Genomic DNA, 15,577 nt, shown 5'->3' on the forward strand with positions numbered 1-15,577 from the left:
ACTCAACCGTAGTTGTGAATACAGAGATGTACTTAGCCTCACAATTGGAAGTGGCCACAGTATGTTGCTTCTTGCTCAACCATGATATACATGAACTTCTCATCATGAAACAAAAACCACTCATGGACACTCGCGTGTCAAAACAACTAGCCCAATTTGAGTCGAAAAAAGCATTTAAATCTGGCGACAATGATCCCCCCTTGGGATAAAACAAGCCAAGATTTAATGTTCCATTCAAATAGCAAAAAATCCTCTTGACGCCTGCCAATTCTTAGCCAATTGTAGTTTGGTAAAGAATGACATCTGCAAGATCACCAACATCATGAAGACTCAATTTCAAACATGTTTCCATGGGAGTGGCAATAGGTTTGCAATCATCAAGTCCAAACTTACATAGCAATGTCTCTATATAACTTGTCTGACACAAGGAAATACCACCATCACACTGCTTAAATTGTTTACCCAAGTTAATGATGCAACAATCCCAAATCTTTCATCTTGAGGTAGCATTCAAATCATCCTTAAATAAGCAATATGTCTCTCATTTGGTCCAGTGATCAGCAAATCATCCGCATAGAGAACCATAATGAGAAGTATATCACCCTCACGCTTTACATACAATGAGCTCTGTTGGATTGTTTTACGAAAAAATCGTTTGACCAAATGAGTGTCAACCTTCTCATACCAAGCACGAGGAGATTGGTTCAACCCATACAAAGCTTTCTTACATTTGCACACTTTATCTTCCTGCCCTTTAATGATAATACCATGAGGTTGCGTTACATAAACTTCCTCAAATATGTCGCCATTCAAGAAAGCAATAAGAATGTATGATTGATGTACATTCCAACCAAAATGAGCTACCAATGCACATAGAAAACACACAGTAGTCATACGACAAGTGGGATAAAAATTATTTTCATAATCTATGCCTTTTTGTTGTGCATAACCCTTTGCACGAAGGCGAGCCTTATAGCGATCAATCTCACCATCTGGCTTGCGTTTCAACTTGTAAAGCCACTTATTACGAGTGGCCTTTTTTCCACGAGGAAAATCTTATAAAGTCCATTGTTGTTTTCTATAAGTGCATCATATTATGATTGCATGGTAGGCATCCAATTTTTTGAATTTGTGCTTCATCAAAAGATAGAGGTTCCTCAACATCACATAAGCTAGACACAGTCAAAGCATAACAATTTGATGCATAATATGCATGGCGAGAACTTTGACGAGTACGTCTAGACAAAAGTGCATCCAATTTACTATCGCACGAAGTATGCACCAACCATTTTGGCATACCTCTAACCTGCTCATTCTTAGGCCTTTCCTCATCAAGTACATCTGCATCAGTAATAGGCTGATCTGTAGCATTTTCAGAAACCCCCATAGGCTATACATTTGTCTCATTGGAATTTTCATTAGAACTTCCACCACTAAAAAGAGGAAACAAAGTGTCATGAATGTCCTGTGAGTTTACATTACTGTCTCTAGTACATGACAACAAGGGCTAAAAAGAATCTTTCACAAACACAACATCTCGTGAAACCAAGATATGATTTGTTTACGGATGATAAAACCTGTAACCTTTTCTTTTAGCACTATAATTAACAAAAATGCATTTGACAACCTTATCATCCAATTTTTTGGCGTTGCGTTTGTGGCACCAAAGCATAAGCCAAACAACCAAAAACACACATGTGCTCAATAGAAGGCTGTCTATCATGCCATCATGCTTCACAAGGAGTCAAAGAGTGCAAAGCTTTTGTAGGACACCTGCTAAGTACATAAGTGACACACATGATGGCCTCAAGCCAAAATGAATGCGACAAAGATTGACTTTTGACCACACATCATGCCATTTCCATGAGTGATCTATTTTTCCTCTTAGCAACACCATTTTGTTGAGGCGTATAAGGCCCTTTACATTGGTGTTTTATCCCATGACTAGCCAGAAATGCATTAAATTCATGAGACATATACTCCCTCCCCCCCTCGATCTAATGGATGGTATATTTCGAGACGTTTTTAGCCATAGCCAAAAATTGTTTGAAGCACATCAACACTTTGGACTTCTCTTTAAGGGATACACCCATTCATGCCAGGAGTAATCATCAATAAAAGTCACGAAGTAAAGGTAATTGCCTAAGGACGGAGGTTGCATGGGCCCACAAACATCATTATGCACAAGCTGCAACGTGCATGTGGCCCTAACTGAACCATCCTTTGGAAACTTTGTACGCTATATCTTACCCAAAATACAACATTCACAAACATGTTTGATAGGTGCTTCAAGAGGTGGCAAAGAAGCAACCATATCAGATTTACAAACGCAGTAAACTGGCAAAATTCAAATGCCCAAAACCTACATGCCAAAGTTTTGCATCTCAAATAGCCTTTGAATTCACAATAGCATTTGCAAAATTCTGCCCACACTTGTCATACAAAATGAGCTTTATATACTCCATGGCACAAAGTGCCAGATGCAACAATTTCATCCCATCGAAATTCAGATCATGTACTGTACATCTGTCATCCACAAATTTGACTACAAGAACAAGTCTAGCAAGTGCAGATAAAGACAATAAAATCTTCTTGATCCTAGGTACATACAATGCATCAACAAGTATCAGAGAATTGCCATTTGCAGTAGTAAGCACAATCTTTTCCACTCGCTGAACCGGATAAGAGGTGTTGTTGGCACAAGTGACTGAATTCCCATGCGGGACAGATTCAAGAGAGGTAAACAAATCACGATGTGAGGTAATGTGCTTTGTAGCAGCACTGTCAAAATACCACACATGTGAATTTATAGCGACTGACATGCATGCATCATGGACAACAGGATCATAAGTACACTCTGCACTAAAAGCCCACTCTGCATCAAAATCTCCTTTCACAAAAGACTCCACAATAGCTGCACTTGTACTGGACCCTATAGTTGATCTAGCCTCTTTTGCCTTCAATTTTGGACACTGTTTAATCAAGTGATCATTAGCTTTACGATAATAACAAAGCATTTTCTTTTTCTCCTTTTCACCAGAAGTCCCAGACGAATTACTGCCCAGAAGAAGCATTAGGAACATGTGATTTACCACTCGCATAAGAACCATGAGAAGTGGCTACATTGTTGTTACCGCCTTTTCTTTGAGCAACAATAAAGGCCTATTCAATTGCAGGCTGTCTAGTCCCTTTTTTTCTGGAAAGGACTCTTGCAGTAGAAATATACATAATGCATCAAACTTGACAACTTCTGGATTTCCTTGGGTCATAAGTCTCCAAGTACTAGAAAAAGTCTGATAAGAATCTGGCAAAGCATCAAGGACAGTCTGCACAGGGGAACTATTAGAAATGACTTCGCCTGCAGAAATAAGTTGCTCATTGATATCCTTGACACCAAGGAAAGTGTCCATCTCATCTTCCTCATGCATAATCTTTGACTCCAGCTCTTTATGAAGCAATGCAATTTTAGCCTCATTGCGACTTGCATAAAGACCAACAAGAATATCCCAAGCCGGTTTTGCAAATTTTGGTGAACGAATATGAGAGGTAATAGTGCGCTTCATAGACAACACAATCAAAGCATGAGCCTGCTTATGTTTTACATTCCAACGAGCTTGCTCACGTAGGCAAAACAGCTCTGGCAACAACAATCCTACCACCAAAACTTGCAACATCCTCAACATCGCCTACATCTTCAGAAGCAGGACGTAAATCAATGCCATGAACAATATTCCAAACACCCTTTGACACAAAGATATGTTGCATCATATAAGCCCACATAGGGTAATTGTCCCCATCCAATCCGTCCTCAACAACAGACATCTTGAACACTTCTGTGTTGCTGTCAGTCATGACAAATGCTGAACCTGATGTGAAAACTGCCCGAAAAGAGGAGAAACGAAGCAAGAACAACACATGCTATATAGCACAAACCGTAGAATTATGCAAAAAATGTCATCGATAGAAATTATGCACAAAATGACGAAATTGTGTGTGCAGTACTTTGAACTTGGTGTCGACATCATTATTGTTTGTGCATATGGAAATGCTACCCATATACTAAGGCTTGTGTCACACTGGGGCGGGTGCCCCAATTATCTTTTTGTTGGCGACTCTCCTTTCATGTCACACTGGGGCGGCAGCGAAAAGTAGACCATGACTGTGCCAGCGAATCAGAGCGAATCAGGTCTGCGCTTCTGCTGAAAGCCAAGGCTCAACACCAACGGCGTGCAATCCCGCCATGCTTTTTGCAGATGGCCTCCGGGCTTAAAAGTTGGCCGAGGGGTTGAAGCAGTCCCTCTGACACGCTCGCAAGACCAAGAAACCTTTTTGCTGTAGCGAATGGCTGGCTACCACCTTGGCATGGCTAGCCCTTGAGTGCCCCAATGTGACACGGGCCTAAGAGATTAGACCCATCTAGATTGAGAAATTTCACTTGGTTAACCTCCATAAAGTCTAGTGGTACATGAATAAATCTATTAAACACAGTTGTAGATTTGCCAAAAGTCATTAACGTGTAAAAATTAGCAATCATATTTTAAGTTTGTGCGAGTATTAATTGTACAAGAAGAAACATAACACTAGAACTATGTAAATTGGAATGGAAGAAGAAGAATAACACTAGAACTGTGTAAAGTTGGGTACAAGAATGTGGTAATCTTTTTCGTTGCATGAACCCACCCATAACCACTCAGGTCTCGTGAGATTTTGGGCTCCTTTTCTCCCTTTTCTCTCTCAGGTCTCGTCAGTAGCGACCATTCCCGGCTGTCAAATCCAGGGGAGTGGGAGCCACTGCCATGTTGACATGTCATGCACAACTGTCCTCTGTAGAGGCGACCACAAGATACAGTGTCTGCGCTGAGATGTTACACGTTATCATTCCATGCAGTGCAGTTTTGATTTGCTCGACATTAGGTGTTCCGTGCGCTGAGTTGGATACCATTGACTGGTTGTGCACATTGCAGATTAAGGCCGCTGAGTTGTCGTGCATCCAAAGCTCAACAACAAGATTCCGGTTTTTAATATAGCCTACAATAGGGTAGAGGAGCCAATAAAAAGGTGCCCCCCTGCACAGAGACGAGTCTACCCGTTTAAAATATACCTTCTGGTTCCAGTTTAGAGGCATGCGACGACGGGTGCCCTTGTGGTTAGCTCAGTCGTGGTAGCATCCTCGCCATCCGATCTGAAGTTCGAGCCTTGTTGGCGCAATGACTCTAAATTCCCCCCTGCAGTCCTGAAAGTGGTACCCTTTTTTTTTACACACAGTTTCGAACTTCGCTTCGTACTGCGTCATTGAACTGCCGATCATGCTGAGATTTCTGCTGGACATAGGTACTGTGCAGATCTTCCATCTGCGCCTTTCCATGATCGAAATAGTGTTGTAGATGATCGGGAATCCGTCGCCCAAGTTCGGTGCCTCTAAACTGGCTCCTCTACCCTAGATGGGCGGTGCAGATTGCATGCCCCCCCGACCCTGGACTTTGACGTTTGAGTCGGGGCCATTCATACGGGCGAGCTCTCTTTCTCTCGGGAAAATGCCAACACGTTCCGTGGTCGTGGCTCAAGGATTTGCAGACTTTGCTCTGCGCGCGTGTATGTCGCGACTCGCGAACGAACACGAGAGAGAGAGAGAGAGAGAGAGAGAGTCGTAGAGAGTCCCTTCTCTGCAGAAATTGAAGATGGGCAAGCCACGACAGCAGCAGCAGACGCCTCCTTACTACCGCACCCAGCTCACCTTGCTCCTCCTCCTTGCTCTAGCGCTCTCTGCAGCCGTTTTGGTGCTCCTCTTATATCCCAGCGCCCACCAACTCGTGCTCTCCCCCTTTCCCTTCATCTCATCTTCTTGCACAAGCGATCGATTATCCCACATGCTAAGAACCTACACGACTAGCAATCCCAAGGGCCCATCCTCCTCCACAGCTTACCATATTAACATATCCTCTTTGGAGGGTCTTCTCCCCCCTCCCCACATCCCTTTGCAAGATCTCTTCTCCACTCGCACCCCCACCGCCTTCCCTCGCCAGTTCGCCTACCTCTCTCCCTCCCACCATCCCAACTTCACCTCCTACTTCCTCCCCTTTCCTTCACAACACAAACAACATGCCATTCGCAATGCTTGCCTTGAACCCGGTGGCCGTCTCTTGCTTGTCAATGTCACCCCCGATGACCTTGGTGAGCCAATGCGTGGCGGCGGTCGAAGACGCCCCTACCATTGGTACATCAAGTATGCCAACTGTGGCAATGTGACAGGTGATGAATGTGTGGGCGTGCGATATGTGTCCGAGATACCTACCTATGCAAGATATGTCCCTGGCAACACTATGCATCTCATAGCCTACTACAGACGCAACACCATGCACAACTTTGCAGAGCGAGTTTGGCCTCGCCTTGCACTGGCGGTGTCTCCCTTCAATGAGACCACTGAGGGCCTCCCTGTCCACCACTTCATCTTGCACAGGATTGAGGAGCTCTTAAAACAAGCTGTATATCTCGACGACAAAGATCAGGTTAGGGATATAACTCTCATTTGTTTAATTATACTACATCTACTATATGGCAATAAACACAAATGCAAGAACATTTGCATTGCATTAAGCAAATGAAATCAGCTTATTAGGATTGATAACGATTAAGAGAATGTGAAGATGCTCTTGACATATGAGCTCAAAATGGAAGGTCCGTGTGAGCTAGAAGGTTTGTTAAGAACATATACTTGGAAGCACATAATTTCCTTTAACCAAGAAAATATAATGAAAGTTTGTATGAGAAGAATATCCACATATAAGGGCACATGCATTGTGTATGTTGTTCGACATGGACCAATGAATTAAGAGTTAGAACAATGTGGTGTACGCAAATGCACTCAAGTTTTCTACCATTCATGTATGGGAGCGATGTAGGTCTTTGATCGTGACTATGTATACATGTTATGTTGAAACTATTTATGAATCACAATCTCCTGCACTCACTGGAAAGCTTCCAAATCGCAAGGGAAAGTGTCCTTGATGTGTACTTTTGACCTAACAGATTTTTGTGCCATGATATTGGTGAAATTGGGTCCAAAACTTGCAATTACAGCCATGGACAAGTTTAGACAGCTTGGTGAGAGTTAGGTGAAAGTGTTCGGGTCATCTCTTTGAAATAAGAATAAAGAAGTACCGAAAGAAACGCAAGTCTTTGGGGCCTACATGATGTCGTTGTCTGCTTTGTAGCACTCTAGCTGCCAGGCCATGGTTTGTTTAAAGTGTTATTCCCTCACACGTCTATTCGTGAAGTTTCTCTGTGTCGTAAAGTTTTTCAAGTAAAGAATCGGGTGAAAGCTAAAGTCTACCGCCCTACGGGCAAGTTTCATGGTTCCATTGTCGTCTAGTCCGGTTAGAATACTTGGCTTTCACTCAGCCGACCTAGGTTCAAATGTTTTCACTTGCGCTTAGATCTCACACATAACATTTCAGCCGACCCAGGTTCAAATGTTTTCACTTGCGCTTATGATCTCACACATAACATTTCAACAAATCTGAGACACTAGAATTAGCCTCTTCTGACTGTCCATCAGTTTGTGGATGAAATGAGGGTGAAAACTTGAGCGTAGTGGCCATGTTTTCAAACAAGCCTCTCTAAAACAGACTCATCATACGAGGATCAGATCACTGACAATAGATTGTGGCTTACCATGGTACTTGAATACATTGTACATAAACAACCATGACATCTAGTTAGATTTTATCTTCTTGCTGACATGAATAAAATGAGCATGCTTGCTGAACCTACAAATAATGGTCCATACACCATCATTCCCTATCGGTGTTCTTGAAACATAAAAGATAAAATCCATAGCAATGCTTTCCTATGGCTTATATAGAATAGACAGTGGCTGTAATAACCCTAATGCTTTTGCCCGTCAAACTTGACCTTTTGGAAAATCACGCATGCTCGCACAAAGGCATCCACATCTCTCCTCAAAGTAGGCCAATAAAAAAATGTCTCGACCGCTTTCACTATCGCATTTATACCACGATTCCCTCCATATGGTGCGACGTGGATTTCTACCATAACCTTATGTCGCAATGACCTAGTGACACATAATCTTCCATGCAGTATCATAAAACCTTCCTTGAGGAGGTAGTGCTCATGGCGTTGCCCATCTTGCAACTGTTTAAAGATCCTTGCAAACTCTGCATCATAGCATATTGTTCCTTCATGTCATCAAGCTCATGATGGTAAGGAATTGACACAGGTGAAATTTGTGGCTTTCTTGATAACGCATAAGTCACAAATTCTTCTTACCTTTCACAAAATCTAAAAAATGGAACGTAGAGAGAATGTTTGCCCATCGCATGTGCTTTTTGGATAACTTTGATTGCGACAAGAAGTATCTAAAGGTGTGATAATCTGTCTGGACAACAAAATCAACACCTCATAGGTAGTGCTTCTAACTAGAAAGCGCACGAATCGCGGCCAGTAGCTCTTTCTCATAGATTTGCATCGTCTTTTCTGGCCCTTGCAAGATTTTGATCTCGTAAGCTACTACTCGATCATCTTGCATTAACATTACCCCAATACTTTGCCACAAGCATCACACTGGACCACAAATGACTTTCTGAGATCTGGTAAACAATTACTGGATCTAAAGTCATCTTTTTCTTTAAAAGGTTAAAAGGTGAAATCTCTTTTTGTGCCCACTTAAACGTGAACTCTTTCTTTTATAGAGCACGTAGGGGTGAAGCAATCTCGAAAAAGTTCCTGTCAAACATTCTATAGTAAGGGGTGAAAGCATAGAATGGTGGCTCAAATAGCTGTGTCCATGGACATCTACTATCAAAACTTTGGCCTACAATTAGACATGAGCTCACATAAAATTTTTATCATGATATATGTCAATGGATAACTCTTAAAGAATAAAATGTATAAGTGCAATCACTTATACATTTTATTTAGTTTGTATTATTTTTTCCACAAGATTGTTTTTGTGATATGCTATCTAATAGCTTAAATATCATTCCACCTATTCATGCTTTCACCCTAAGAGCATAAGGCTAAGAAGCTATGGACATCATACATAGTCTTCAAATCTGACCATGTCCCGATTTCTTCAACCTTCACAGGATCCATTCGGACACCATCCTTTGACACTATGTGGCCAAGAAAGAAGAACTCTCTTTTCTTAGGATTAGCAAGCAACTTGTGACGGTGTGTTTGGTGGATACAGGCGTATGCACACCAAACCCTATAAACACTACTCGATTTTTCGAAGAAAGCCATGTAATTCAACCTATGATGATTTGTAATTATGATGTAATATGCCAATACCCTCTCAACCTCTCTGAGTCTACACCCTTGTAAGTGGCCACATGGCCGTGGGAAAGCTCTCTTAACTTTTAAGCCAAAACCCTTAGTTTGGACTAAAGAGATATCATTAGCTTGAAGATTTAAAAAACGTGCACTGTGGGAGCCTCTTGCTGCTACAATTTGTAATCCTCTTTTCTCCTGAACTGGTAATCAGAATTCATTTACGAATAGCACATTGCGTTCCTTGTCTCTTGCTCTACAATCTAAGTGTAATCATTTTCAATTCTGTTGTGGTTCGCGACACTTTTCTTGTGAGTTAAATGCATTGAGTTGGAAGTTAAAATGGTCATTTTTTGATGTTTTGACTATGGATAAGTGTTTCTATGCTTAAGGAGGACCTTTTCGAGTACTTCTGTTTCAATTTTCTGTACATTTTTTGTGATGGATCGTGATTTATGTACCTTCCCAGATGGTGACAGAACTTAGTAGGATTGTGCCCTTAGGTGTTGTGATACCTCTCCTTAAGTTTCATTGCATTCCGAATTCATTTGGATGCCGAAAAGGTGTGATGACTTAGAGCGGTGAGATTGGACGCATTTTGATTGTCTGACTAGGAAGTGGTTAATTTGCTTTTGTTGTAGAATGAGTAGCCCTTTGAGTTCAATTTGATGAGATTGACACTCTCATTAAGTCTTCGTGGCCCATCCTAGTCGCTTCCTTGTATATTGACATTATGTTAGTACAAAAGAGCTATGTTGCAGACGTCCGTCGCGACGATTCGTTAACATTGGCATCGTTGCCGGAAAAACCGATCCTTAGGTGGTGAGTGACTCAGTGTAAAAAAGAATAAAATAAAATAAAATCTTCCTTCAAAGCTTACACATAGACAATGAAGCAGCTAGACGTAGGTTTAGTGCTTGGCAGAGATTGGAGTCCGAAACTAGCCAGTGCTACTCCTTCAGAGCAAAGAAAGCTGTAAGTGAAGTACAAGATAGTATTTCGTTCTTTGATTTTTCCATGCTTGGAAAGGACCATTCCACCACACAATTAGCTGTTATTTTTGTATTGTTAAGTTCATTTTTGTTTGCATATTCATTCCAATTTATAGACGTAGGTTAGGAAACGAATTACACCATCATTTGGGACCAAAAGGATCGAGGAAAAAACTGTCAAAAACCTTATTTTGGTGTTGAAGACCATAACTCTGAAAAGTTGAAGAAGTGATGGTGAGAGCTTCAAAACTGAACCAAACCCAGCAAAACCTTCAAAAAGGGGGATAAAAACACTTGCTGGAAACAGACTGTGCAGAAAACTTCCAGTTTGCCTGTCCAGCATGGATCGTGATCCATGTACCTCTTTGGCAAAATGTGCTAAAAATGTTTCCTTTGCTTAGAACAGGCTCTCAGGCATAGAACCTTGAGTTTGGTCAGAAGTAGAGTGCTAGAAGATCACTAAAATCAAAAGATTGGGGTGAGTAGAGCAAAACCTTGGAAATTTGAAAAAACAGAGAAAAACTGAAGTTTTACTTGTCCAAATTCAAAAAGGAATGAGAATTGGGATCAACTAGAAGCAAGGAACCAATAGAACCAAATTTTATGTCCAGATGCTTCCCAACATGGATCGCGATCCATGTTCCAGGTAGACATCTAATAGTAAGATTTAACCAGTGTACTCCTAATTACTAGTTGAACAACTTTTACAAAAGGAGCCATAGACAAAAAGTGAAAAAATCTGATCAAAATACCAAAAAAGGAATTACTTACAAAAAACCGCAAAACGAACACAAAATCTTGCTTTTCACTTGGAAAAAATTGATCAAATCCAAAAATAATTGGGGAATAGCATCACTATACCTTGTGTGACCAGCTCACAAAGTATTATTCTAAAATCTTTCTAAACATGGATCGCGATCCATGTACCTTTTTGGAATTTTGAGTTGATAATGGGCAAGCAGAAAAGTGATAACAATTGAAGCACTTTCTCTCAAAGAACCCGTATCAGAAAAGTTCAAAAAGAGAGCAAAAAGGGGCTAAAATCAGATCAAGGTGGAAATCACTGAAACAAACCCTAAAACTGACTTTTCGCTGACCTAAAAAGATTTAAAACATTCAAAAACCATATAGCCAACATCATTAGGCCAAGGACTAGCTGTGGGCCAAGTTTTAGTGCATACTGACACTAAGGAACATGGATCGCGATCCATGTTCCCCTGACACATTTTGACACCAAATTGGCACATAGCTATAGGGCATCACAAAGAGTTTAGGGGTCCTTTTAGAGTTGAACTTGGATGCAAAAACCAATCCCAAAAGACCAAAACTGACAGGAGCTCAGGCAAAGTGATAGAATCAACATAGCCTCCAATCCAGAGGTTCATTTCTAAAAAAATTGATACCATAAAACCTCTTAATCATGTTGAACCTGATGGTAGCAACAAAAGTTCATTTGGCATCCCAACATGGATCGCGATCCATGTACCTCTGAGTCAGAACAGAAACATAATTTTACCACACAAAGAGCTAGTCCACAATATCCTGGTGGTTCTTTCAAAATTAAAATTGGACCTAAATTGTTGATGTTGTGTGATGAATTGTGTGCTACTAAAAGACCTAGCTAAATTTTATTGATTAAAAGCGAGAACTAGCAAGAAGGCTGTAACCTCACAGCTATTAAGAAAATTTTTGAGAGGGTGTAGGTACTAGAGGATACTACCCAGCAAGCAAGATCAAACGGGAGATTCAAACTAGTTAATGAGGTAACTCGGTTTGGATTTTGTATTACCGATTCTTCATGAATTTGTGATCAAGAAGATTGTACCAGAATAGAAATCCCAGAATCTTTGACCAAAGGAGTAATCACTCGACGGAAGAAAGTGTGAATCAGAGGCCACTGCCGTCTTTGGAACCCATTTTAGGAGAGAGCTTCTCGGACACTTCGTTTGAGAGATCATACAGCCTCGTGACTGAAGATTCTAAGAAGTCAAACTCTAAGGGAACAACTTTGATGGGTGCAGGTCCTTCTCAACTTGCATCTGATGTAAAATTGTTGTATTTGAAGTTTCAATTTGAAAATGTTCTTAAGGTCAAAATCTATAAGGATGGGATGGACCACTACTTTGTTAAGTTGGAAAATAGGCCGAGCAAGTTCAAAGACCTTCTACATGTTGATTATGACGGGGATAGATATTTCGATCGAGAGGGAATAATGTACCTGGTGGTTCATAACCCTTTTATTGTGGATAAATGGGGAATGACTGCACTAAGGATAAGGTAGATAATGAGCTGGCCGATGAACCACCCAAAATGGAGAAACAAAATGCGGCACTCAAACGCACCAATGAGACAAAGCGTCTTAATACAGACAACATGTATGTGGGGGTTTATAAGTTTAATAATGGAGAACAAACACTCTATTACAGATGTGACGAGCCCCGCATCAAGGAATTGATGGACTGAAAAAACTTGTATGTTTACACGTACACGGAGGGGAGAAGTATTCAGGTGGTTATAATAGACAAGTATGGCCGAAAGTACTCTCCAATGGATCATAAGAAATTAGAAAGATATACATATTTTGGAGGACCACTCCACCATTATGTATATCTCTCTTTTGTGGTTAAAACATTCAACATTCTCAAGGTACCATCATCCTCTGTGTTTGCGTGTGTGTGTAAATCCGGAAGAGGTAAAAACCACTACTACTCACACCAGACTTGAGACTGTACATGTGAGCCCCTTGAGAACCGGGGTGGAGGATTCTTATGGACATGAACAAGTCCCAAAAACAGGACCTTTAGGATCGACAGCGTCCAAGACTTCCATGAACACACATAGGGGCAGTTCCTGATATCACTTACGCCACTAGAATCCCTCCGACTATTACACGGGATCGACTTGACGAACGTATAGTGGATAGGATACCAATGGAGAGGAGATTACGAACCTAGAGAAGCCACACCATGCGGGCCAGGTGTTGTTAGAATGGTTGCAGAGGCCAAACGTATGCGACCATCTCAGGTAGCAAAATGGATACCCAAAAAGTATAATGGATTCGAAGATCCATATGCCCATGTTTCAACCTTCAAACAAGTGTTGAGGGCGGAATAGGTAATTGATTTCCATACTCAATATGAAGGTTTGGGTTGACGTTGGAAGGGACTGCTTTGACTTGGTTCCAACCACTAGGTAGCTTAGAATTTCCAAGTATTGAGCAACTTCTCCGAGAATTCGCCGAGGAATTCTCAAAGAGGGGATCAAGCATAAAACTGTCTCCCATATCTATGCGTTTAGGCAAAAGGAGTAAGATAAAGTGAAGGAAGCATCGCTTTGTTTTACAAGCAGTACATAGAAAGATGCCCTGCTCGAGAACTATCTCAAGATGAAAGACTATCAGTCCTTTTCATAGAAGGATTGCAAAATGACACGCTCAAAAAGGACTTGCACTTGAAGGCATGTGTAACTTTTGAGCAAGTCACGAAAGAGGCATTGTATCTAGTAGATAACTGCAAGGCGTATGGGAAGGTGACTGAAGACACAGATCAGGGAACGAGTAGCACCTCTTCAATCACTAGTGAGTCCACGACAAAATTGGGAGGGCAAAACCCAACTGTGCCGGACGTTAAGGTCTGGCATGATATATACTGTCAAGAAATTTAGACACTACCTTCTAGCAAACAAGTTTGTTTTCTTCGTGGATCATCAAGCACTGCTATATTTAGTAAACAAACCTTGCAACACTAGAAAAATTGTTCGCTGGTTTATAATATTGCTTGAGTTTGACTTCACAATAGTCATAAAAAAGGGGACCACACAGACAAGGGCAAATCATCTTTCATAATTATTTCATGGGGAAGCACCTGAGGGTGTCGATGATCATCTTCCCGATTCGTATCTATTTAACATCAAAATGGTACCAAGATGGAGCGAAGAGGTCATTCCTCTACTCACAATTGGCTCATTATAGATAGAAAGACAACCATCAATTATACATCAAGCATGAAATCTCCAACTTTTAGCAGGACGGCTGTACCAATACGGTAAGGATGGGGTATTGAGACTATGTGTACAACCCGAAGAATCCAACTACTACCTCAAACAGGCTCATATGCAAAATACGGGATTTCACATTGGAGAAACACAGACAGGCCAATGACTAAAGAGACTGGGAGGCTACTGGCCAAACATGGAACACCGTGTCCATACATATGTAAAATCCTGCGATAGTTGTATAAAACAACCTCCAGTGGAACATGTCACCCTGTTTCGAGTCGTACAAGCACCCAAATGGAGTACTCATATGGTTGAGTACTTGAAAAACAAAACCTTCCCAGAGGAATGGGGCAAAACAAGAATCAAGCATACTCACGATAGCCAGGGGGACTTTTCTCTGCTGATAAAACGGCAAAGCTCGTGCTACACTCAGGCATATGGTGACCAACCCTGTTTATGGATGCAGAGATATATGTCAAACGATGTGATGAATGTCAACACACAAAACCACCCCTACGGAGAGATGAAATGCCATTGAGGCCAATGATGGGAGTACGTGCTTTCGCCAAATGGGGCATTGACTTCATTGGTCCCATCATACCTCCAGCATATAGGAGACACACACAATACATCATAGTAGCAACAGACTACATGACGAAATGGGCGAAATCAAAAGCGACCCAAAAAAGCGATGCAAGAACTACAGCTCAGTTCCTTTTCGAAAACGTCTTACAAGATATGGACTATCTATCAAAATAGTGAGCAATAGGGGAACACACTTTTTAAACGGGAACACACTTTTTATACGACGTCATTGAAAGCCTCCTTGACGAATTCATGGTAGTCCATCGCAAATCGGCACCCTATCATCCACAAGCTAATGGACAGGCAGAGAGTACCAACAAAATCTTATGCACAGTACTCACCAAAATAGTCAGTGACTCAAGAAATGATTGGGATCAAAATCTACACACAGCCTTATGAGCTTACAGAGTAGCTTTTAGAACTTCCATCGACACGACTCCTTTTAACCTGGTATTCGGGATTAATGTGATCCTACCATTGAAATTCCTAATCAAAACCCTAAGAGTGGCAGCACAATTAGGATGGACAGGCCATGAGCTATTGGAGAGACTAGACACCCTGGAACAATTAGATGAAACCCGACCTAGAGCGATAAGTGGGATATATGCTCATAAAAAACAAATGAAGGCTTTCCATGATCAACATGTGATTGGCAAGGAGTTTCAAAAAGGGGATTACGTTTTAATGTATACCCTCAAACAACACTCCAAAAAACT

The 15,577-nt window shown here is 41.3% G+C and overlaps 1 protein-coding gene across 1 annotated transcript in view; it reads left to right on the plus strand.

The window, feature by feature from the left end:
- The first annotated feature begins 5,648 nt into the window (after positions 1-5,648).
- Positions 5,649-15,577, plus strand: part of LOC147424082 (uncharacterized) — a 56,935-nt gene continuing 47,006 nt past the window's right edge. The window contains exon 1 of the mRNA XM_086501333.1: positions 5,649-6,506. Coding sequence (XP_086357459.1) covers positions 5,679-6,506 — 828 coding nt within the window. The 5' untranslated portion in view covers positions 5,649-5,678. The remainder of the gene's footprint in view (positions 6,507-15,577) is intronic.

Source organism: Adiantum capillus-veneris, chromosome 26 (assembly GCF_014529385.1).
Source record: "Adiantum capillus-veneris isolate H3 chromosome 26, ASM1452938v2, whole genome shotgun sequence".
Classification (NCBI taxonomy): domain Eukaryota; kingdom Viridiplantae; phylum Streptophyta; class Polypodiopsida; order Polypodiales; family Pteridaceae; genus Adiantum; species Adiantum capillus-veneris.